The 24443-nt window shown below is 41.9% G+C and overlaps 1 protein-coding gene across 1 annotated transcript; it reads right to left on the bottom strand.

The window, feature by feature from the left end:
- Positions 1 to 263: 263 nt before the first annotated feature.
- On the bottom strand, positions 264 to 3365 carry LOC147437417 (glucan endo-1,3-beta-glucosidase 3-like). The gene is made up of 4 exons (XM_086486948.1): positions 2966 to 3365; positions 2574 to 2876; positions 815 to 851; positions 264 to 624 (listed from the first exon to the last, which is right to left on the bottom strand). The coding sequence occupies exons 1-4, from the start codon at positions 3039 to 3041 to the stop codon at positions 486 to 488; spliced, it is 555 nt and encodes a 184-aa protein (XP_086343074.1). The 5' UTR covers positions 3042 to 3365; the 3' UTR covers positions 264 to 485.
- Between the last annotated feature and the right edge of the window lie 21078 nt (positions 3366 to 24443).

The raw sequence follows: 24443 nt of genomic DNA, 5'->3' as shown, positions 1-24443 counted from the left end.
TACTCCTCACAACTTGCACATGTTTCCAATCCTAGTGTGCTCTCTCTCTCTCTCTCTCTCTCTCTCTCTCTCTCTCTCTCTCTCTCTCACACACACACATACACACACATTTAATATGTGAAAAAGCAACCCTATGCTTCAATTACCAATTTTAGAGATCATTGCACAGAAGGCATAGAGCCAGAAGTAGATTGTCAAGAAGCTCACAGCAAGAGAAGAACAATTAGAAGAAAGACGCGATCTTCATCGCTTTTCTAAATCCATCACTACTATTCGAATTCTCTATTACGGAAGAAAGGGGGTTCTGTTGACATGACCAAGGATCAAAACCAAAATTTGCCCCATGTAAGCATAAATATACAAAGAAGGGGGGGGGGCGCGGGGAGGAGGGGGGGGGGGGGGGGGGGGAGGATTTTTTTCCCATAATACCTTGGATTGGATCACTATCAACTTCAAAAGAGATGATCATGTCAAACCATTGGTTCTCAGAGCTTGGGTATGAAAAGTATCAATGTTGACAGTAGAACACTTGGAATAATTGCACGGCTTGTCAAGGCTGACCTTGGTTCGGAGCCTTCATTTGAGGGACTTGAGTTGGAAACATTTCCTGTTGCAAGGAAAGGGCTGCAATACAATATGTATTTTAGCTAACGATGATCGATATGCTCATAAAAATAATCGAGAGAACTGACAAAAGAGAGAGTGTGTATGTGCCATATGTGCCTTACAAGCTCACCACATACTTGTGTACTAACACTAGGCTACATGCCGTCATCCTTTCATTTTCTCATCACATTCAAGTAATATGACATACCTAGCTGATGATGAGGAGTAGGTGCATGCTCCCACACCTACAAATGATCCACAAAGGACAATGAAGGATCAGTTCACATCCAAGAGTGGCGGCAAGCACATCGCATGGCGCCTGGCAAGCACTCCTATATTCCTCTAGACCATGATCAAGTCAGGTAATTGCATAAACATCAATGCTCAGAATAACCTATTTTTCAAAAACTTGAAAAACCTACACATGAAAAATTTTAGAGGCACAATGACTATATTTGAAGATTTTTGCACTAAATTCAACTAGATTTGTAGGAAATAAAGAAACTTTTAATATATTGATAAAATAATTACACACTCTGATCCATTCTTGAGAGTAGGTGTTCACGCTTTTCTCAATAGTACAAAGCTTTGATGAATGAGCAAAAGCAGTATTACAAAAAAAAAAAAGCAAGAATTTGACAATGGACTAAGATATGGGCCTATGAGTAAGCCCTCACTGCGCCTTGTAAATAGAAATTGCCCTCATATTGTACGTCATTTGTTATAATTTTCACCGCGAAGTTATAAACATTGACGAGTAATTTTTGTGATATTTTACTATTAGAAGGCAAACATGGAAAGCCCGTCCATAGGCTATCAAAGGTCAAAGGTAGTACCTTGCCTATGGACGGGCTTTCCCTCTAGATGAGGGAGCCCACTTGAGGGCTTGCAAAACCACTTTTTTTTTTACTTTTTTTTAGGGAAAGAAAACAAAGACACATTTAAAACTCTCTTAATTTTTAGGCCAAAATTCAAAACATGTGACAATATTTAGAGCAAAATGTGTAAAATTTGGCCAATTTTCTTCAAATTTGGCAAGTTGGGAATGTGTAATCTTAGATGGCCCCTACATGGAGGTGGGTATACCTATGGCTTGTTTTTAAAAAGAATCACCACCTATATAGTGCAAGGACGCCATTAGTGCAAGGATGCTTTAATGGCGTGGACACTGAAAGTTCAATTATCAATAATTTGTAATTAAGCCTGACCAAATGTAATTGTGCCAAAATAGGTGTAGTAGCAAATTTGCAAGCATAGTTACATGCGTATGACCATAACACAAGCTCAATTATCCGTCCAAATAATTGATAATTGAGCTTCGAATGACCATTGTCTAAAGAGAAGAGATTTTTAAAAGGAAATAAGCGAGAGGAAAACACAAATATATGAAAAATATATGAATGTGCATTGGACTATCTCTTCTTCTTCTGTATGTGAACACAAATATTCTTTTTACTTTCCACTTTCATGGGTCTTTTCATTTCCAAAACTCACTTTTCATTTCCAAAACTCACTTTTACTTATGCACTTACAAGGAAAAACCTTTTAAATCTTTAAATTATGAATACTTTCTAAATTAAAATTAAAAGGTATTTCTAATTGCAAAGAAAGATGGGATGACAATTGAAGAGATATCCTTCACAATGCACACACATGCATCAGGAGGGACGTATCTATATTCTAACAGCACCCCTTTTAAGGTGCAGTTAGAGAGTGGTCACACCATGCGTAATAATTGAACCTTAGCACATGCATCAGCTATTTGTCTTCTATGCAACCATGCAAGGCCTTTTGTAAGTTTGTTGATTTTGACATAGTTGCATCAGTAAGATCTTAGTGTTAACTATGCGCTGTGTGAGAGAGAGAGAGAGAGAGAGAGAGAGAGAGAGAGCCTTATTGTTAAATATGTCACTTTTACTGCGGGGTAATTAACGAATGCGGGAGAGGGGGAGAGAGAGCGGACTTACTCGGGTCAGAGGTGGTGGTTTGCGCGCAGCCACCAAAGTCACAGGCGCCGGCTGCCTGGTTGAGGTTCTGAAAATAGGCGTTGAAGGCGTAGGAGGCGTGCGCCGTCAGAGAGTCCGGCGAGTCGCACACCCCGCCGCTGGAGATGGCCGTGCAATCCACATTTCCCTGCCCGCTTTCCTGCCCGCACGCCCAATCCAGCGCCGCCTGCATCTCCGTCTCGCTCGCATCCTCTCTTGCCACACACCACGTCCCCGCTCCCACCGTCTGCCTCTCCACCCCCACGCCCTCTCCGCCTCCCCTCCCTGCAAACACACATGCGTAATTATCCTCCAGCTAATTGCAAAGACACACACACACACACACACAAAGTACAGCACAGCACAGCTCGTACCTGGCGATGCCCAAATACCTATCGCGAGGCAGTACACAGCAATCTGCAGTGGCATGCTGAGCTTGGAGATTGCCATAGCCGCCACTGCACAAACACAAAAGACAGAGAGAGAGAGAGAGAGAGTGTAGAAGAAGAAGATTTATCCAATTTCCCAAGAAATCGAGTCTTGTTGTAAGTAAGGCGACCGCTGTCTGCGTAAGTGTGCGCGTCTGTGTGTGTGTGTGTGTGGAGAGAGAGAGAGAGAGAGGTGGTCACTGCTCGTACCGTGCCGTCGCTCACTGCTCGTACTCACTACTGTGTTTTACGGAGGTGTTTGTGTGTGTGTGTGTGAGAGAGAGAGAGAGAGGAGAGATTTTAACGTCGTAGGAACATCACAAGACCTGAACATCTCTCGCGCGAGTGTTGAACTCAAGACAGGATAGTCCAGAGAGAGAGAGAGAGAGAGAGAGAGAGAGAGAGAGAAGTTGTATGTCCGGCATAGCGCCGACTCCGCCCGAGAAGACAGGAAGGCAGGTGCCAGGCAGAGAGAACAGAAGGAAGCGCGTCTCGAGGGCACATAGGCCTAGTGCTATGTACATCTCAGGCATCTTTTCTTATGTAATTCTGTGCAGAGCGCCAGCTGGACATAAACGCTTGGCAGACTGCCTCGTTTTTATTTAATGGTTAAAATTCTTCTTGCTTCTGACGTGTCAGATAAATTTTCTTTCAGGTACTACGAAGTTACTACAAAAAGTTACTCTTACTTTCTTATTACTTGGTTGGCATTGACCTATAGTCATTCCTTGGCAGTGAAGTATATAAGAGCTTCGTCACAAGGAAATCAGTTATCCGTAAAGCACAACTATGCCTCTACACCAGTTGCAAAAGCTAGCACATCTTGCTTCGTGGTCACATGAGGTCTCATCCGACTCTCAGTTATGTGCAAACTGCCACGTGCAAGTGAAAGGAAGCTGGATACCGGTGCTGCAGTAGTGGAGAGAGAGGAGAGAGAGAAGGTACACGTTGCCTGGCAAAATCCCTTCTAGTCAACCACGTCGTTGAAAAATTGAAAGGTTGCTCGCTTTGTGCTATTCGCAGTAGCCTTCATTCTTTTTACCTTACATAATTGCAAACGCTTGTGCTTAGTAGAACTAAGCCAGCTACCACGTTGCACGTAACCAACACTCGGGCATAGTTATTTGCCAGCATTACAGATAACTATGCATTGTGCAACCATTGCCTAAAGAGAGCTACCAAGATGAGGGTGGAGAGAGGGAGGGGGGGGGGGGGGGGGGGTTGTTGACCTAATGGACCACAACCTATAACTGTTGTCTTTAAAACTACTTCCTTAGTTGGCAACCTTTGTGACTCTCTAGCTATCTAGTTAGACTTTCTGAAGTACATACAATGGCCCCTTTCTGCAGAACATGACTTATGTATGTGCTAGGTCATATCGAGAGACTTGAGAGAGAGAGAGAGATTCATTATCGTCCACTGAGGTCACGTACGACCCATGGGACCAAAGATGCATGCAAAATTGTTTTCCTCTCTAAAAGAGGAGGGTGGAAAGTGCCTCCTCTTCTCGTGGGAGAGGGCGGTGTCGACAACCTACGATGGAGAGGTCTTACCACTAGCCATCTCCTAGACGGACTTAGTGGCATTGTTTAACTCCATTTTACAAATAGAAGAGAAACTATTAATTATGTGGTATCATTGGGGACTGTCTTGGTAGACCGAAAGTCCTCAATGATTGCACTTCCTCCACGGTAGACTGCCCATTTCCCAACTGCTCTGGCTTCATGGAACTTGGTAAGCTCTTCTCTCTTACATCAGAGCTGCAAAGGAGTCAAGTCCTCTGCAAACCAAAACTCGGTGTCCTTGAGATTCTTTGATTCTTAGAGAGAGAGAGAGAGACCTAGGGATCTTTACAAACTAATTGCACTCACTCGTGGTGCTTTGCATGTTGATATTGAAGGAGAGCTATCCAATTCCAATTCCAAAAATTCCACCTATAAGGATCTACAAAGAAAAACAAAGTATTGGTTAAATTTTTCATCCTACAGAAGACTTGCAAAACAATAATTGATTATATAGTGCATGAACTACATGAGTGTGATACAAAGTATGGCAGAGAGTTGGCATAGTATCTCTCCAAAACTTATAAGAAACAGAAGTCTTGTCATGTCCCATGGCCAATGCTACAACCTTAAAGTATGACCATTTTGGTGTTGAGCACTTATCTTTGTTGGCTTGGTTGCTAAGACAAGAGTTTATTCGAGAATAGTAATCCAATGCCCATTCACCTACATCCTTGCAAAATACACCCGCTCAAAGTCCAAATCAAAGTAAAGGCTAGATCCTCATTATCTTCTTGGAATCTTATAACCTAGACAGATGAGTTAGGTTTCCACTTGGCTTCTTTGGCACAACTTTGGAGAAAACCGACTTGTGCTTACCAAGTAATTAAACTTGGCGGCCTTAAATTCTAGCCATTTGCATAGATGGATCCATTCTTTTTGGTCTATGAGAAAAGTATGTTGGGCTTAACTTAGCCTTATCATCCTACTATGGCATCAAAACTCACACGACAAAAGAAGTGATGACGCATTGAAAAGAAATGTATCAAAGGTGGAAACTATCAAGCCATGCAAGTAGATCTCAACATTTGATGACAAGAATTACCTATCAAATTCTTATAATGAGCATTTTCCTTCTACCCCTTATTGTGATAAATTCATGCAACTTTACGAGAAGTAATAAAATATGGATAGAAAAATAAGCAATCTAGAGAAGATGAGTACGGATGAAGATTGACAGAAGTGAGCCAGAAGTAGAGGGCAATCAAAGAGCCAAATGTATAGCTTGTGAATTGTTGCTTTAATGGAGCTTTTGAGTGCTTCATTTGCTTCAGAAGGGGGTTAGATAGTAGGTCACCTAAATAGGCTCATTTGGAAAAGTTTGGACTCAAATTTGGGCCTTTTAAGAAATGCCATGTCATCATAGAGAAAGATAATTGAAATTTCACTTTCTCCTTTTTCATACATATTTTTCAAAAATATGAATATCCCTTTCATTACAAGGTACATTTATATTTAAAAAATCCAAAAAGTAATCCAGTCATGATAGCAATTCACTGTCTACAATGGCCTCGACGATTGCTAACAATTCAATGTCGAATATCTCAATCTTTTGCATTTTTGAAAACTAGGCTCTTCTTTCTCAGCTCATTCTTCCCCCCATTCTCTCCTGCGCACTATCACATGCAAATATTGAATGTTCTTTTCTTCATTTTCCTCACCTCCTTCTGCAAAAAGTTTCAATTAGCCATGTCGCAGTCAAGGCTTGTAGCTTTTGCACAAAGAACTTCTACGAGGAATTGCAAAGATGCGTCTCATATGCACATAGAGCTCTCACGAGAGTATGAGCCCCTCTACAAGAAAAACAAGTAAAACACAATTTCTAAAGCTTTGAAGGATAACTTTAGATCACAAAGCATGAAATATGTGGATCTTTGGATGGATGGCAGAATGTATCCCTTCACAAACTCCACTCCACCTTTCAAGGATATAACCTCGATATACCCTCTTTGGTGAACTATGTGGGAGATGGCCACAATGGCCTGTATGGCTACACTAGGCAGTTAATTGCAAAAAATGATGGTCTATAATGAGAGAGAGAGAGAGAGAGAGAGAGAGAGAGAGAGAGATTCCATGCAATGAGAATGTGCGCTTACACCAAAAAGTCGTGCAATGTGCTCAACAAGTTCAAGGCAGCAAGAACCATCAAAGAGCTTACACAACAACTTAGAGAAAAAAAAGAGTTAGGTCCTCTATAAAGAGAAAGGAGAGTACGGGACATCATGGACTTGAAGATTGGCTCCAAAAGAATTAAGAAAAGAGTGCAAGCCATCAAGTAAGTCCATGTATCCTTCTTAAGTTTAAGCTCATAAGCTCACAGATATATCTCATACTTTTGGCATGCATGCCCACATCTTTGCTTCACCCCAACAAGGAAGTGGAGCACAACACAATCACCTCCTTAGCTCTTTATAGGCTCATATTGAATCGAAAGAATGTTGTTGGTCTCTTGGATGACAAGTGCTATGGTAAGAACATTTCCAAATAGCTTGACAACCTTTTAAAGGAGAACCAGCTCCATGCATGGGACGCTCAATCAATTCTGGATAAAGCAGGTACATCGAATAAAGGATATGTTGCTATTTATAAGTACGTACCATCATTTGTAGTGCTATTCCACTAGGAAAGGGTTTAGCTTTCTAACTCCTCCTATTCATGTTTGTGCAAAAACAGGTAAAAAGGATTCATATCAAGCACACGTTACAACCAAACCCTTTCTCTAATAAATAAAAAGGATGAGTAGTGAACAAGAAGGTGCTTCAAACAATGGGAAGTCCTTTTCACATTGAATCGACATACAGATCGCCAAAAGCAAAGGAAGTGGTATATGACAAGTATGACAATATTTTTTATGACTTGGTAGCCTTGCAGACATACATTATGCATTTGTTCGTCGATGTTACTCCCAAAGAGTGCAACGGTGTCCTAAAGTTTGTCATCAAGTTACATGAGTGTGAGCTTGTAAGAGAATGAGCGAGTCACAATCACACTCATTATCAGAGCCCTAGATACAAGCATTGGACCAGATGACCCTAAAATCTTTAGTGTGCAATCTGAGCACAACATTTTTGTTCTTGCCACTGAGCTCACTTTATGTTTAAGATGGGTTGATGTTATGTTGACCCAAAATTATATGCTAAGTTTCAATATGCTTTCAAAACGTCTTAAATTCATCATTAGTTGTTTTTTTTTTAACAAACTAGCATCCTAGCAATAATAAGCAAACAAGAAATGGAAAGAAATTGGTTGTGGAGGGCATGGGCTCCTACACAGTTGAATGACACATGGCTGGAGATCTAAAGACCCTGAAATGCATGTACAAGTAAAAGCCCGTGCTTGTATTGCATGAGAGGGGTTTACATCCTGGATAAGCCATATTGTAGAAAAGCACCAGATAGGCATCTTTGCGACCCCAACTTTCAACCCATTTTGGATATCCCACTATCCAAGATACACATATGCACAATGCATGCACTTTTTAGAATAACAGAAAAACTAATGTTTCTCTACGTCCGTTTTGCATGGACCACTCGACTTGCCTCGACAAAGCAAAGGGAAATCTTAGTCCTAGAGACATTGTTCTAGAGATGGGTTTGTGCGGAGGACATCTTAAGATCGAGAAGGATCAAAAGAGGTCTAAGAATGGCTGGGATGTTCCAAAGAAGTTTTCCATGGGTGGTGTGAAAGCTCGACTCTTCCTATCAATGCATCTTGTAGACAAGGTGTAGCCAGGACTCGCAAGGAGAAGGTATGGAAAACTTTGGACGCAATATTTAATTTTTGTTTCTTAAACTCATTGATCGATGCCCACTATGCAAATTTTCAAGAGGTTGCAAAGACCTTCCACAAGACATTCATCGATGCCTCAACAAATCAACATATCACTCACTACATGGTATGAATCACAAATTTGTTTCCTTATAATTTTTGCGCTTTCTTTGTGTGCAACACATTAGATGTAATCACATGCCTTGGTTTACAAGGCAATATGGTAGCTTGGGTATTTGGTCTACACAGGGTATGGAGAACCAAGCTCGTACTAGTTATTTCAGCCACACTCAACACGAAGGTGGTGTAGACAAAGCCAATAGCTTAGAAAAGCTGCATCAATGGACGTATCAAAAACTCATGTAGGTTACATCAAAAGGAACAAGTCAAAGACAATTAGATTGGCCATATTGTGAGATTAGCCAGACAACAATGAAGGAAGGATATATGGGAGTTATCCTCTATGACAAGACAACATGCGGAATGGAGGCTACAAAAAGAACATGTGGGAAGGATTTGAACAACATAGTTGTGTTGTAACTCCCAGCTATAGTAAGATCCCAACACAAGCCTTGATCTATCAAGATTACTTGATGTCATTTCAACTCCATAATGTGAATGAGTTTTGCAACAAATAAAATACTTTGTTAGATATCAGAACAAAATCAATCTAACTTTCATGCATAAAACAAATACATTCTTATTGGTTTTAGTCATCAAAAACTGTTACAAAGTACTCTAGACTCTTGGATTTTTCCAAAAGGCCATCTTCCTTGTGCCTTAATCTCTTTGAACAACGTGTCTCATCATCAATATCAATCACGAGCACGTTGAGGTCAAGCAATTGAGTCTCCTCATTTGTGTCAGCTTGTGGGGCCTCTTCTATAAATTGAAGGATTGACTATTTATGTTTGAGAATTGTGTTTTTTGTAGTGCGACAACTAGCATGGGTCTATGACTCCACAAGCCATACCATGCGCAACATGAGTCAAAAAGTAGCGACTATGTAGGCTATAGATTCTAGGGACAACATCAAACATTGAAATTGATACTAGCAGCATGACCTTGTATGTGTTTCATCTGATATCCCCATGGTTCCTAGATATATTGAAAGTGTCTTCAATGCAAAAAGAGAAAAATCGGTCTTATCCTTAGAGAAGTTGGAAATATGGAAGCAAAGGAAATTTGGACAGCTCAAAATTTCCAAGTACTGTCCATGGAAGGAATTATTTCTCAAGTCTTCAAGTTGCCTCATGCACGGGGATGAGAAATGAACTTATCATCGTAGACAATGATCTACCACAAATTAAAACCAAATGTTGGTACATACACATAAAAATCTTCATATATGCACTACCAACAAGAAATAAAAGAATTGTTTGCATAGAATTATACTATTTGATTTTCATCTTCTTTGACTAATGCAACATTCCATAGGTCAAGAGAGCTCTCCGTTGCATAGGATGAGGAAGGTGTCAATGACATTGATGGAGGACTTCTTCCCAACTTAGTGATTCCAAGCCTTTCTTGTACTACCCTGAACTCCACCTTTGTTGGGAGGGTCACAACACACGCGGCTACATCCTTGTAAACAATTGCTAGTACCTCTACTAGCTTAACAAACTCACCCATTGTTACATGAGCATCCATGATAGAATACTTGTCATCAACAAGCTTGATTATACTATCATCCTCTTATAGATTTTGGGCAACTATAGCAAGACAATAGTCCTCTCTCAAGTCAAACACTTTCATGATATCATTAAACATTACATAATAATGATCATTGATGGGGAGTGTAGGAAGGATACTACAATTGGCAAAGCTCCCTCTGTGAGTAGTACACCCTCTAAAGCACTTATATGAGAGCACGAATGTGGTGCGTGTGCGGAAATGGGGAAGGGGGGAGACAGGTAGATAGATAGATGTATTATCGTCCATGGAGGTCAGATATGACCTATGGGACCAAAGACAAAACATTACAAACGTGGGGGGATTGTGGGATACATCTCAGTTAAGGACTGAGGGTCCAAAAAAGATAAGACAAGATGAAGATGAACAAAATATATGTAGAAGGGGGTGAGGAGGGAACCGGTTTGGGAGTTGGAAACTCCTGAATAATAGCTTTACCTCCTCGGTAGACTGCCCATTTCCCTGTTGTACGCACTTCTCGCATCTTTTGTAGTTCTGCCTTCTTTTGCTTGAGTTGAGCGGGTGTAAGATCTTCTGCAAACCACAATTTGGTGTCCTTGAGAAGCTTTGATTGCTCAAGAAATTTTATTCAGTCCACCTTGGTTTTGAAAGTGTAGATTGCATGATTGGTGCGAGGCTCGTGTGCAAGAGAAGTAATTGTTGCTGGATCACACTATACCATGGGGATTGTGGATTGGATGCGGGCAAATGAGTTGTGAAACTTGAGGTTCCCCTCCCCTCTCCAATCGCTTGGGAGCCCACCAATGAGAACATTGAGGGCGATATCCTCCTGTCGTTGTCGTTCACGCAGCGTGGACGTCACACGGTCCTCGACCCTGCGGGAGATTACCTCTTGTACTTGAGTTTTGACCTCCTTTGTGACGGTCGTCTCTACTTCTTCTTTGGCCTTTGTGAATTTGATTTCCATTTGCTTCAACTCCTCCTCCTTGCGATTCTCTATTGTGGCAAGCCGGGCTTCGAAATCTGAGAGCTTTTGTTTCAACTCGTCATTCTCCTTACGAAGGCTTTCGACTTCGAATTGAAGGCGGGTGATGTTGTCTACCTTTGGAGGTGTTGACACGACTCCGGCAAAACTGAGCTTACCTCACGACGAGGCCCGAGTGGTCATGAATGCTGAGCTGCTTAGGTCGGAAAGGTCGACCTTCCAATTTCGCAAGGCAAAACCCTTCTTGATAGGGCAAAACCCTTCTCGAAAAACAGGGCCGGCCTGTCGGCGTGGCTTGTTAGCTCGCTAAACAGAGGCCGAATCTGTGTCGAGGACGAGCAATGCGGGGTGAGACAACCCTTTGACTAGATTCCAAATTGATCCAAAACCCAGCGTGTGTACAGAGGCTACAGAGGCTTAGGCTCGGGGTTGAGGTCGATGTACAGAGATTCGATTAAGCAGCAGTTGAAAGCCGAGGCACTCGGGCTAAAGAGGTTTGATTAAATAGTGACCAATCGAAACGAGGCACAGTCGGGTTGGGTAGTTACCAGTGAGGCAATAGTCGGCGCTGTTGGGACAGTCGAAAGCGAGCTCGGGCTAGGCAGTGATGAAACTGGGCACAGTTGACGATGTTAGGACAGTCGAAGCTGGTGCGACACCACAGATTGAAGCAGAGAGCGACAATGTAGCAGATGACAACACTGTAGCAGATGTCGACACTGTAGCAAGACGTGAGCGGGCAGCGAAGTTTGAGCCTTGCTTGGGCGTGGGCAGAGAGAGAGAGAGAGAGAGAGAGAGAGAGAGAGAGAGAGAGAGAGAGAGAGAGAGAGAGAGAGAGAGAGAGAGAGAGAGAGAGAGAGAGAGAGAGAGAGAGAACACATGATCTGGGTGGAGAATATCACCACAATATATGTAAGAGAGAGCCCCTTATTCTTCTACCTAGTAAAGAATAAGGTGTGTACAAGTGATGGGCGATCGGATGCCTCTAGCGCGTCTGATTAAGATAAGAGGCACACACCTTTACCCCAACAATCTTCCACTTAAAGGTAAATGTGCTGATAAGTGGTACTATTACAAGAACTAGCAGTATATACAAGAGGTATATAGAGGAAACGCGTCTCAATCTATGCCCACTAGCTCTTGTGAGGTCGATGCATGCTGCTGTATAGGCTCTAGTGGTGTATGGAAGCGTGGATCCCTGCTAGAATCAGCATGCATATCCTGCAGGTATCCTGCAATGACTTGCACTTTTTTATGATGCATCATGCTACTGTCATCCATGACATGATTGACAATCCCAAATGCAAACACGCCCACTACAACTGTTATGTTGGGTCTCAGCACTAAGAGGTTGTACATGAGAGTTTCAAAGCCTGATGGTAAATGCATAATCTTTGCCAGCATATCCATGCCTGTTGCATCAATTCCACGTATAATGAGCTCTGCCAATCTATCCGCAGTAGGTATCTCAACCCTCACTACATCACCACCAAAACTAGCTACATATGGACATGTCAATCTATCCGCAGTAGGTATCTCAACCCTCACTGCATCACCACCAAAACTAGCCACATATGGACATGTCAATCCTGATTTGAGGGTAGTCATCACTCCCTCATTATCCATAGGGATTGTATCCACATGTCCTAGAGTCACCATATAGCCTCTAGCATGAGCATGTTAAAAAACTCCATATCGCTCATCTCTGTGGTAGAAGGCATCTTTGTCCTAAGAGGATCAATCCACTACGTCTTGCCAGAGCATGGCCGCTCTAGCTCTTCATTTATAAACATGTCATGCACAGCACTCTGAAGCTCATCTGCAAAAGATATGTGTCTAGTTTCTTGATAACATTAATGTAATTGAGACTATACTGTCTCGCACCTCAGATACATGCATAAGGTAAACCAAGCCAATCATGGTTGCTCTTGCAATGACTAGCAAACCGGAATGCATCTGGGAAAGTGCTCTTTAAGCACTACCTGATATCCACCGTTTCTCAATTGTCTCATCGAGATCAAACTGTGTCTCAAGTGAGGAACATATCGCACATGAGGAAGTGTGTATGATGCACCCCTAGGCAATGACAAACATACATCTCTTTCACCCTCTATATCACATGTTGAACAATCAGCAAGTTGCATGCAACCAAGTCTCCCACTAGAAAAGCTACTAAACCACTCACGACATGGTGTGACATGGAAAGCAACATCTCCATTTAGTAACCACACTGTGGAGAAAGTGTGCTATCCATAGACATATTTGCAAGAGGTATACTTGAGGCAATTGTGACATCACCATCACTGGCATATACTGCCATTGTAATTGCCTCTCTAACAGATATCAAAGCCACATCTACATATGTGCCGCTACATCATGCGTCAAAAGAAACATCATTGAATGTGCCATGTGTGACCACAATGCCAACATCTTAAGCGTTGACACGAACAAGACCGTTGTCACATGATTCGTCGTAGTGGACTCAAAATTGTTACACATATCAATTGCCATAAGTGAAGCTATGGCTCTACAAAATGTACAAGGGCAATGTACATAAACCAATGTGGATGAGAAATGCACAAACCTGGAACAAAAGGGGCTCCGTGCGGGGAGAAAACACTCTCAAAAGAGCTCACCAACACCCATAATGCTCAAGCGTATCAGCACATAAAATCTCCCACAATAGTAGTGTAACCACATTGTGCTCTACAATCATAACATTGATGCAAGTCTCAACTGCCAAAAGTACATGGAGCTTGTAACGAGTGACTACTTGTAAAGTACATGCAGTAGACTCATGATTGGAATATTTGTGGATCAAAAACAGTGCTTACTACTACTTGTGGCCACTGCAAGCCTACACAAGTTCCACTCTTCCGAGAGTTGATGTTCAAAAAGAAACTATATGCTCGTCCATGTGGGAGCAAAGCCGACCACCACAAGAGAGAATCGTTGTCTCAACCCAATGACTGCAAATACATCAAAAGAGTGTATGGTAGTCAAGCCAAAACAATGGCAAGAAATCTAGGGAGAATTGGACAGTCTCTCCTACAAAATAAGTGAAATCTTGATGCAAACTCTCAAATCATAAACCGCATCCAAGATGCCAAAGTGCCAAAGTGGGAGTAAACCTCGACCACTATTGTCTCTAAAAGAGGACTCCAAACCATAAACCATAACACTACTCAATGCCAATGAGTAGAAATGCCAAAATGGCTCCACAATGTGACATACAATGGCAATCCACATTCAACATATATTGACAAAGTGTCCACGCATAAACAACCACCAAAAGAGGTGCAATCCAAAAAATTGATCAATTAAAAAACAATGCTCTCAAGAGAGCTCACTAGCACTCAAAAGTGCTCACCAAAATGCATATATAATGGGCATTAACCATGTGCCATAACCATATGCAAATTCGTCCGCAAAGATCATAAACCAAAGCACAAATTTGATAAAGTGTCTTGTGAAAACTTGTGAAAGGAGATCCCTTTGTGTGCTTGGAAAATTGCGTCTCTCAAAAGACCACTTCGATGGTGTGTAAACGTCTCCGTGATTCTTTATCCAAATCTACCAAAAACCCCTGAAACCTAAAGCTCTGCACAAGCTGAAATTGCATCTGCGGGTCAAAATTTATGCACTCAACTTTGAGAACCTGCCATGCTTCCAAAAGTGCATCAAACTTGCACACTACGCAAAACCAAGAAACCTAATATTCAAGTCAGACTACATATAGCCAGTCTGAGTTGAATAACAGCAAAATAGTGAGAAGTTTGCAAAAAGTTTCTTCTGTAAAGTTGTAGACCATATCAAAACAGAAGGTTAAACTTGACAAAATTTTCATTTCTGCATTTTATAAGGAGAAAAATGAATTTAAAAATAGTGTTCTTGTGCACATAGTTTTTAGGCAGCACCTTCACCTACACACTATTTTCCACACTCTCTTCTGAGCTTCCATAATAGCATGCATCACTCTCAGCTAAGCCCACAAGCTCCCATTGCGTTATCACAAAGCTTCCTAGATTTCATGATGTCTCCTCCATCGAAGGCAATCAAGCTATTGCCTTGAAGCTCCCAACTCTACTATGCTCCTCGCAATCGCCATACACTCTGACACCAATTGTGAGTGCATGAATGTGGTGAGTGTGCAGAGAGGGGGAAGGGGGGGGGGAGAGAGAGAGAGAGAGAGAGAGAGAGAGAGAGAGAGAGAGAGATTACAAGATGTAGGTGGAGCAGCTCACCACAATAATTGCGAGAGAGAGCCCCTCATTCTTCTATCTAGTAAAGAATAAGGTGTGTACAATTGATGGGCGGTCTAACACCTGTGGCATATTTGTTCGAGATAAAGGGCACACCGCTTTTACCCCAACAATGTAAAGTACCACTTTGTGGTGGCATCAAATTGTCACATGTGACTAAAGCCTGACTACTCTCCACCTCCTGTCCTATGTCCCGTTGGTCGTCTACATTTACATTCAAAAATAGTAAAAACCAAGCATAGTATTCTGCCACATGACACTTCTGTAAATGCAATGGCAGCTTAAACTACCTTTATAGAAAATATGTTTCTTAGAACGATATGAACTGATATCCTTCAGATGGACATGTCCAGAATCCTCAAACTCAAGCATGCCACTGATTGTGCATTGCTCGTAGGTGTGAAGAAAATCTGCAAGAAAATGTCATGCAGAAGCCACCCACTCTTGCAATGAGAAGACATGGTTAAAGATTGGCTTGATATCATGCTCCCATTGTTAAAGGCCAATTTGATAAAGAAAATGGAAGAGCTTGTCCTTGAGTGTCTCATGCAATTCCTCCTCTATCTCAATCCCGAAGGGATCCATTTGTGACAAGAGACAAGAAAACCTACAAGCAGGAGGGCACTAAGGAGGTAGGCTTTGGCTACGATAGAAGAGTACAAGAAGGTGAAGGAATAATCTTTTTTTATAGATGTCTCCAAAATTCCATCATGTCATGTCAACCACCATTATGATTGTGTTAATATCAATGCATTAAATGCGACACATAGCCCGATGCAAGCTCAATCATACCAAATGACATGTGTTCGGATGGGGTGAGTTATACAACAAATATAGCGGCTTATAAAAGGCTTGAGCACCATCATGTAGTATATAAATCACACGTCGATGTGCATAATTCTCGCCTCACCTAAATCTACATATATGGTAGGAATGAAGGACAAGAAGAAGGGGAAAGCAAAGCTTTTTGATAAGATGATGGTGGACTTGATGGAGGTTCAAAAACGCTCTTGGAAGAAAAAGCAATGCAAAAGGAGTTGAAGAAAAAGATCAAAGCTTCCCAAAATGCAAAGGCTACAAGATCCAGCAGTGCAAAGACAAAGGACAAGAAAACACCAAAGACAAAATAAGAAGAGGAACAATAGGACAGGACAAACAAGCTAGTGCATCGGTCACCTTTTGTACTTGTCTTAAAAGCATAATGGAGAAGTCTATACAAATTTTTGTTTGAATCTATATGCTATATATACCATCTTGTTCCTTCCTTTTTGCCTCAATTTCATAATAATCAATATCTAATTCTCCTAAATGATTTTCTCATATTAAACTGATCATTTAATGTGGGGAAGTGCCAGGGGAGAAAAGGCTAGAATATTGGTTAAGCTAGCAGACCGGCCACAGTAGAGATCCAAAGGAGGGAAAATAGGGATCCAAAGGGGGCGCCATCTGCAAAAGAGCCATGTGCAACAATGGGCTAAAAAGACCCTAAGGTTCAGCCCATTAAGACTTCCAAAATGCTAAGGTTCCAAAATTCAAAGGTTGTGTCCAAAGGGTTAAAGCTTAGGGGGAATTGGATGCTTTGTGTGCTCTCCAAAGTCAACACATATCCCTACATGGGAGGGGGCGAGCCCTTCTTCTAGGGGATGAGAGAGAAAGCCACACACACACACACACACACACACACACACAGGCTCCCTTTACACAAAGGGAATGAGGGACACATGTCAGCTCCCTAGGCCAGATGCCCACAAGGTGTGCCCAGTTTCTATTGGATGACCCTTGAAGTGGACCAATGAGAATTAAGCTAAAGTAAATCTAGTTTAATTAATTTAAAAACATTTAATAAAAGAAACCAATGAGAATTAAGTCTCCTAGAAGACTATTGGGCAGTCTCACAAGGGGTCCAATGAGCATTCAGGAGCCCAATGGCTTGTTTGATTCCTATTGGCCAGGAGGCAAAGGGGTCCAATGAGAGTTTAGTTTAATTATTTAATTACCTAAAGCTCTCACAAAAGGGGAAAGGGGGACACATGTCAGAAGGCTATCACTTATGCTGCTTAATAGTCATTGGCTTGACTTGGGGAGAGCCAATGAGGGCTTAGCAAGAGCAAATAGCAAGAGGGCTCGCCCAAGAGAGAGAGAGGGGGCTGATTTTTGCAAGGCATTATCACACACACACTCACACAAGCTCATGTGTGAAGAAGGAGAAAACTATCTCTTCCCAAGCTTTAATGGAGAACTCATCACCTACTCCAAGCTTGTGAGATAGAAGCCTACATCAACACTCTCTTGGCATGTGGATGCAAATCCAACCAAGAGCCAAGCTTCAATGCATGCTCATCTCCTCTACCAAGCTAATTACTAAGCTAAGCTATGCTAATATGAGTGATTATGTGAGGAGATGTACATCTTTCTCGTAAGATACTCCTTCTTCCTCTCAATCTACTCTCATACCCTGCTAGCTCTCACCATCTTCGAAGGTGTGTGAGGTCTTGGGTCTGAGAACGGGGATAATTCAAGTTGTTTTTGTTAAGTGTTTTTCTTAGTGCATGAAGCTTTCATCTTCATTGCACTAGCTAGTCTTGAAGGAACACAAAGAATTGTATTGTACAATGTCTCTCTTGATGGGAGAAACCATAATACAAAGCCTTTTGGAGGGGGGACCGGATCCATGCAAATCCGGTCCTCAACTGTTGCCATTAGCTTAATTTCTCTCTCTTTTGAAAGTATTATCGATGCTATCCAACTAGGTGTTATGCTTTTTGTTGCTCTCTCCACCCAAGCACTCTTGTAATTCTCATTAGGAATCTATTCTAATGAAATGCCCACTATGTTCATTCTAATTTCTGTAGACATGTAGTAGTGTTAGTGTGTATACGCGCTTCACCAGGGGCACTTTTCTCCCACTGGGTTTTTCCCCCTGGACATCCGGTGTGAAAGGACACCTTATCTCTTAGGGTTTCATATAAGCTTTGTAGCTCTGAGTTTATAAACAATTATTATTCCAATACAGAGAGAGAGACTACAGAGATCTCGTACACAAGCTCTGTGTCTTCTCCTTCTCCATCTTCTTCCTACTCTGAGTTGCTGTCTTCCTTCTGTTTCCTGTTTCATCATCTTCAACAATTGGTATCAGAGCAAGGTGATTTCCAGAGCCTCTACTTGCGTTTTCGCGTCCGCGCGCGCAATCGCAGTTTTCAGGCAGTTTTCGGAAAATTTGTTCGTGGGAGCATCCTCGACGTTCCGGGAGTATTCTGACCAGGCGACCTGGAGTTTTACCCCCCTTTCGAAGCCGTTCGAGCCCTCAGAATTTCGTTCTGAGCAGCGTAGCAGAAGTTACTTTTCCAAGGCGTTTAGATCAAGAGGGTGTGCTTTTTGACAGATTTTCTTCAGGTAAACAGTTCTTTTGGGAAGCAACTTGTCTTAGCTTTGTGCTGAGATTTTGTGTAGAGTTTTGCTTGCATTGGAGAGGAGATTTGTGAATCTCTTGGAGGTTCTTTTGCTCTCTTGTGTGCATCTACAGTATGGCTCAATCTACGGAGAAAGAGATTTTTGGTGCGTTTACATCCGAAGACAAATTGGATGGTACCAACTATTCTCTTTGGTCTTTTATGGCCAAAAATGTTTTGGTTGGTAAAGGATTGTGGGATTATGTATCTGGAGATGAAGTTCGTCCAGGTAGCATTGCACCTGCCACGCCTGGTCGTGGTGCAGCTGTTGGTGCAGGACCCTCACAAGTCACTCCAGAGCAAAAGAGATGGGATACTAAAGATGCACAGGCTATGGCTGTGATTGCCTTAACCATAAAGAGGACAATCACACCACATATCAGATCTTGCAGAACTTCTGAGGATGCTTGGAACACTCTGCAAGCTATGTTTGGAGGAAGAAACGCTGCCAGAATAGAGTTTTTGAAGAAACAACTTGACAAAATACAGATGGACGAAGGTGACGATATTGTCGAGCATCTTACAAAAATAAGGGATCTTAAAGAGCAATTGCTTAGCATTGATGAAGTGATTCCAGAGAAGGACTTGGTTTCCAAAACACTCAATTCACTACCACCATCTTATTTGACTTTTCAGACTTCTTTGACTCTGTCTTTGCGAGCTAATCCTGACCCTCTTCATTTTGAAGAGTTAGTGGCTTTGCTATTGCAGGAGGATCAATCACGTAAGAACAAGTCTTTACAGGTGGATGGTATGGATCATGCTCTTGTTGTACAGAACAAAAACAGGGGTAAAGAGAGTGCTCATCACTCCAAGTCTAGTGCAGGACAATCTTCAGAGAAGTCTAAAGGTGATTCCGACAAGTCCAAGAAGAAAGGTAAATGTCACTACTGCAAGAAACCTGGTCACTACATTAGTGAGTGTAAAAAGCGAATTTCTAAAGAAAAGAAGAAAGAGTCAAGTTTGGTTGTTTCAGCTTCTGGTGATTCTTCTACAGCTAAAGAAGAGTCTGCAAACTTTGTGCAGGATTCTTATGCTTTTGTAGTATGTTCAGATTTTTCTGCTTACAGTGTTGACAAGACACAAATGATTTGGTACTTTGATAGTGGTGCATCCAGGCATATTACTTCAAGGAAGGATTTGTTTTGTTCATTGGATGCAGCTCCAGCAGGAAAGAAGGTGACATGTGCAAATAATGCTTCTTATCCAATCAAAGGCGTTGGTAAGATTTTGATTACCATTTCAGATGGTTCAGATTTATGCTTGCCAGATGTCTTATATGTTCCAGGGATCAAGAAGAATTTGTTGTCTGTATCCTCTCTTGCAAAAAATGGTCTTCGGGTCATTTTTGAGGATGACAGATGTGTTGTACGAGATCGAGAGAATGGTTATTCTCTTATCACTACAGGTACGCTGGAAAATGGACTATTTGTGCTAGATCGTTATGAAAAGCAGATTCAGGTATGTATTGCAGAAACAAAGACTCATGCCATGCAGAATGCTGAGTTGTGGCATGCTAGATTTGGGCATGTTAGTTATGGCAGTTTGATGACTTTACAACGTCATAATATGGTGCATGATTTGTCTTTATTGGAGATGCCACCAAGACATGTATGTGAAGGTTGCGTTCTTGGAAAGATGCACAGATTTGCATTTTCGCAGGATGGTTCAGTTAGAGCGACACGAAAGTTGCAGCTTGTACACAGTGATGTATGTGGTCCTATGAGGACGCCATCTATAGGAAACAGCCTTTATTTTGTGACCTTCATTGATGACTTTTCCAGGTTTTGTTGGGTGTATCCACTCAAAGCAAAGTCAGACGTGTTTGCAGTTTTTCAACATTATGTCGCCATGGTTGAAAATGAAACAGGTTGCAAAGTACAGACTCTTCGTACCGATCGAGGAGGTGAATACATGTCAGGTGCATTTAAGGATTTTTTGGGAAAGAAAGGCATTAAACACCAATGCACTATGCCATACACACCACAACAGAATGGTGTTGCAGAAAGGAAGAACAGGTCTTTAATGGAGACGGCTAGATGTATGCTCAAGGCTAAGAGTTTGCCTCATAAGCTATGGATGGAGGCAGTTGCTTGTGCAGCACATGTTTTGAACAGGTGTCCTACTCGTGCCTTGAAGACCATTACTGCATATGAAGCTTGGTATGACAAAAAACCTTCAGTCAGTTATCTTCGTGTTTTTGGTTGTCTTGCTTATGCTCACATCCCTCAGCAGTTACGTGGGAAGCTTGATGATAAGGCAATCAAATGTATATTTGTGGGGTACAGTAGTGGAAGTAAAGGTTATAGACTTTACAATCCTGCTACAAACAAGATTTTTGAAAGTCGTGATGTAATTTTTGCAGAAACTACTGCTCAACCTATGGTTGCTTTTGATGTACCTCATATGCAGACACATGATGTATTTGAAGGTTTGCTTCCTTCTTTTGTGGAAAATCAAGATTCACAACAGGTTGATAATCTTGATCAATCTTTTGATCAGCATGTGACACCTCATGATGTAGAAAAAATTGTGCGTGAAGAGCAAGAAGTTCTCAGGGAAGAAAGAACCTTGCCTAAATGGGTTCAGAAAACTTTGCAGGATAGCAAGTTGGATGCACCGTTGCCACGAAAAACACGTGCTGGTACTACTTTTGGCAGAGAGCAAGTAGATTTGGCTTGCTTTAGCACTCTTTGTGATGCAGATGAGCCTGATTCATTTGAACAAGCTTTAGAGTGTGTTCAGTGGAAAGATGCTATGCAGCAAGAAATTGATTCTATTCATAAGAATCATACATGGGATCTAGTGGACTTGCCTACAGGTAAAAAGCCTATTGGTACAAAGTGGGTTTTTAAGGTAAAAAGGAAACAAGATGGTACTGTTGACAGGTACAAAGCAAGGCTTGTGGCAAAAGGCTATGCGCAACAGAAAGGCATAGATTATGATGAAACCTTTGCTCCTACTTCTCGTGCGTCCACAATTAGATCACTAGTTGCAATTGCTGCTCATCATGGTTGGAAAGTGCATCAGTTGGATATCAAGACTGCTTTTTTGAATGGTGATTTGCAGGAAGAAGTGTATGTAATTCAACCAAGTGGTTTTGTTGTAAAAGGTCAAGAGCAAAAGGTATGTAGATTGCGTAAAGCTTTGTATGGTCTCAAACAGGCTCCAAGAGCATGGTATGAGAAGATACATACTTATTTGATTGGCCAGGGATTTCAGAATAGTCCAACAGAAAGTACTTTGTATGTCAAAAAGAGAGATGGAGTTCTCATTATGCTAACACTTTATGTGGATGATATGCTTCTTACAGGCAATACTGCAGATGAAATTGAAGCGTTTAAAGATGCTTTGAGAAAAACCTTTGAGATGTCTGATCTTGGTTTGCTACATTATTACTTGGGTATTCAGTTTGTGCAATCAAAGGATGGCATATACATGTTGCAGGCAAAATATTTGCATAAAATTTTGGACAAGTTTGGTATGCAAAATTGTAAGCCAATCTCTACACCCGTAGAAACTGGATCAAAGTTGAGCATGCATGATGCTGGAGAAACTTTTGATGTACATACTTATGCAGCAGCGGTTGGTTGCTTGATATATTTGGCAGGCAACACTCGTCCAGACATTCAATTTGGGGTTTCACAAGCAAGCAGATTTATGCACAGCCCAGGTATGCATCATTGGCAGGCTGTGAAGCGCATACTTCGTTACCTTTCAGGTACCCCTAATCTTGCCATGTTCTTTCCAAGGGGGGATATGTATGGAAAGCACAGTTCTATGCAGCTTCTTGGTTACAGCGATTCAGATTGGGCTGGTGATTTTGACACACGACATTCCACAAGTGGCAATTGTTTTTTCTTGGGAAATGCATGTATATCTTGGCTAAGCAAGAAGCAACCCACAGTGGCTACATCAACTTGTGAAGCTGAGTACAGGGCAGCTTTCACGGCAACAGTTGATTGTGTATGGATACGCAGGTTATTGGCAGATCTTTGTGAGTGTCAACAGGCACCCACTACCATTTTCACTGACAGTCAGAGTGCTATGGCAGTTGCAAGGAATCCAGTATTTCATGCAAGAACAAAGCACATAGAGGTTCACTACCACTATGTCAGGGAAAGGCTACATGCAGGGGAGATCACACTAACTTACTGTCCTACACAGGATAACATTGCAGATCTATTTACGAAGGCGTTATCACGAGAAAAGTTTGAAGCTTTCCGAAAAGCTTTGGGCTTACTCTCATACACATGATGATCTGCTACCTTGTACGGATTCACACTATCACTACAGGGGGGATTTGTAGACATGTAGTAGTGTTAGTGTGTATACGCGCTTCACCAGGGGCACTTTTCTCCCACTGGGTTTTTCCCCCTGGACATCCGGTGTGAAAGGACACCTTATCTCTTAGGGTTTCATATAAGCTTTGTAGCTCTGAGTTTATAAACAATTATTATTCCAATACAGAGAGAGAGACTACAGAGATCTCGTACACAAGCTCTGTGTCTTCTCCTTCTCCATCTTCTTCCTACTCTGAGTTGCTGTCTTCCTTCTGTTTCCTGTTTCATCATCTTCAACAATTTCCGCTACACACAAGTTATTAGTCCATTAAATGTTACATTGGTATCAGAGCACAAGGTTTCTCTTTTCTTGCTCAAGAAGGGAGGTCCTCAAGCTAGCTACAAATGGTTGGTATTATTAATTGCCTGTGAGTAAGTAGAATAGGGAGTTTTCAGCCTTGCAGTGCGCCTCAGGCGCCTTCGTGTAGATAACGGGGCATCACCGTCGAGAGCTATGGTCTTAATAGTGGAGTCCTACGGGGCTTTGCCTACGGCTTAACCACTATTGAGCTATTAGAAGCTTGACAGGAGCCGGTGCTGTTTTGGTGTCAAAAGACCCTCTCTTCTTTTCCTTGCAATTAATGGTATTCGAGCCACGGGTACAGTAGCTTGAGTGCTTTTTCTAAAGGGGTAAAGAGGAGTAGCAACTAGGGCTTGAAGTGCCAAAGTACACCTAAAAAGTTTACACCTAAAAGTTGTTAGAATGGCTGACAATAGTAAAGAGAGTGAAATTAATGTTGATAACTTTGATTTTGCTCATGAGCAAGCTACTAATGATGCTTCAATGCTTGTTAACTATCTTGTTTCTAGGCTTCAACAAGCCATGGGCAATCCATCTCTCCAAAGTGAAGTGCAACGGTGGCTCCGTGCTCATGGGATTCTCCAAGCTCATCACGATGACGAGAGAACACCTAGGAAGCCTCCTTGTGAGACTACCGAAAGAGGTCTCTCTCCGATTCGGGAAGAAGAAGAGAATCCATATGAAGGGCTCAAGAATTTACTTCTTGATGATGCATCTCCTTCCCAAAGGAGAACTCAAGAGCCTCCACCGAAGGAACGAGAAAGAAGCGAGTCTCCTGCCACCTCGGCAGAGATGGCTCCACGAAGACGGCGGGCTAAACGCTCTCCATCACCACCAAAGCGGAGAAGACCATCATACTCTTCTCGACGTCATAATTCAAAGAGGGATGATAAAAAGCAAGAGAAGAAAAAGGCGAGAAAGAGGACATCCTCTTCTCCATCTTCTTCATCCTCTTCCTCTTATGAAAGCTATGGTGAAGAAGACAAAGATCAAGACAAGAAAAAGGCGAGAAAGAGGTCACCCTCTTCTCCACCTTCTTCAAATTCTTCACCTTCTGAAGAAAGTGATGGTGCAACCTTTGAACCATCAAAGAGAAGAGGC

The sequence above is a fragment of the Adiantum capillus-veneris genome, chromosome 17, assembly GCF_014529385.1.
Source record: "Adiantum capillus-veneris isolate H3 chromosome 17, ASM1452938v2, whole genome shotgun sequence".
In the NCBI taxonomy this organism is placed as follows: domain Eukaryota; kingdom Viridiplantae; phylum Streptophyta; class Polypodiopsida; order Polypodiales; family Pteridaceae; genus Adiantum; species Adiantum capillus-veneris.
Note: the sequence above shows the minus strand (reverse complement) of the source record. Positions and strands in the feature narration are given on the sequence as shown.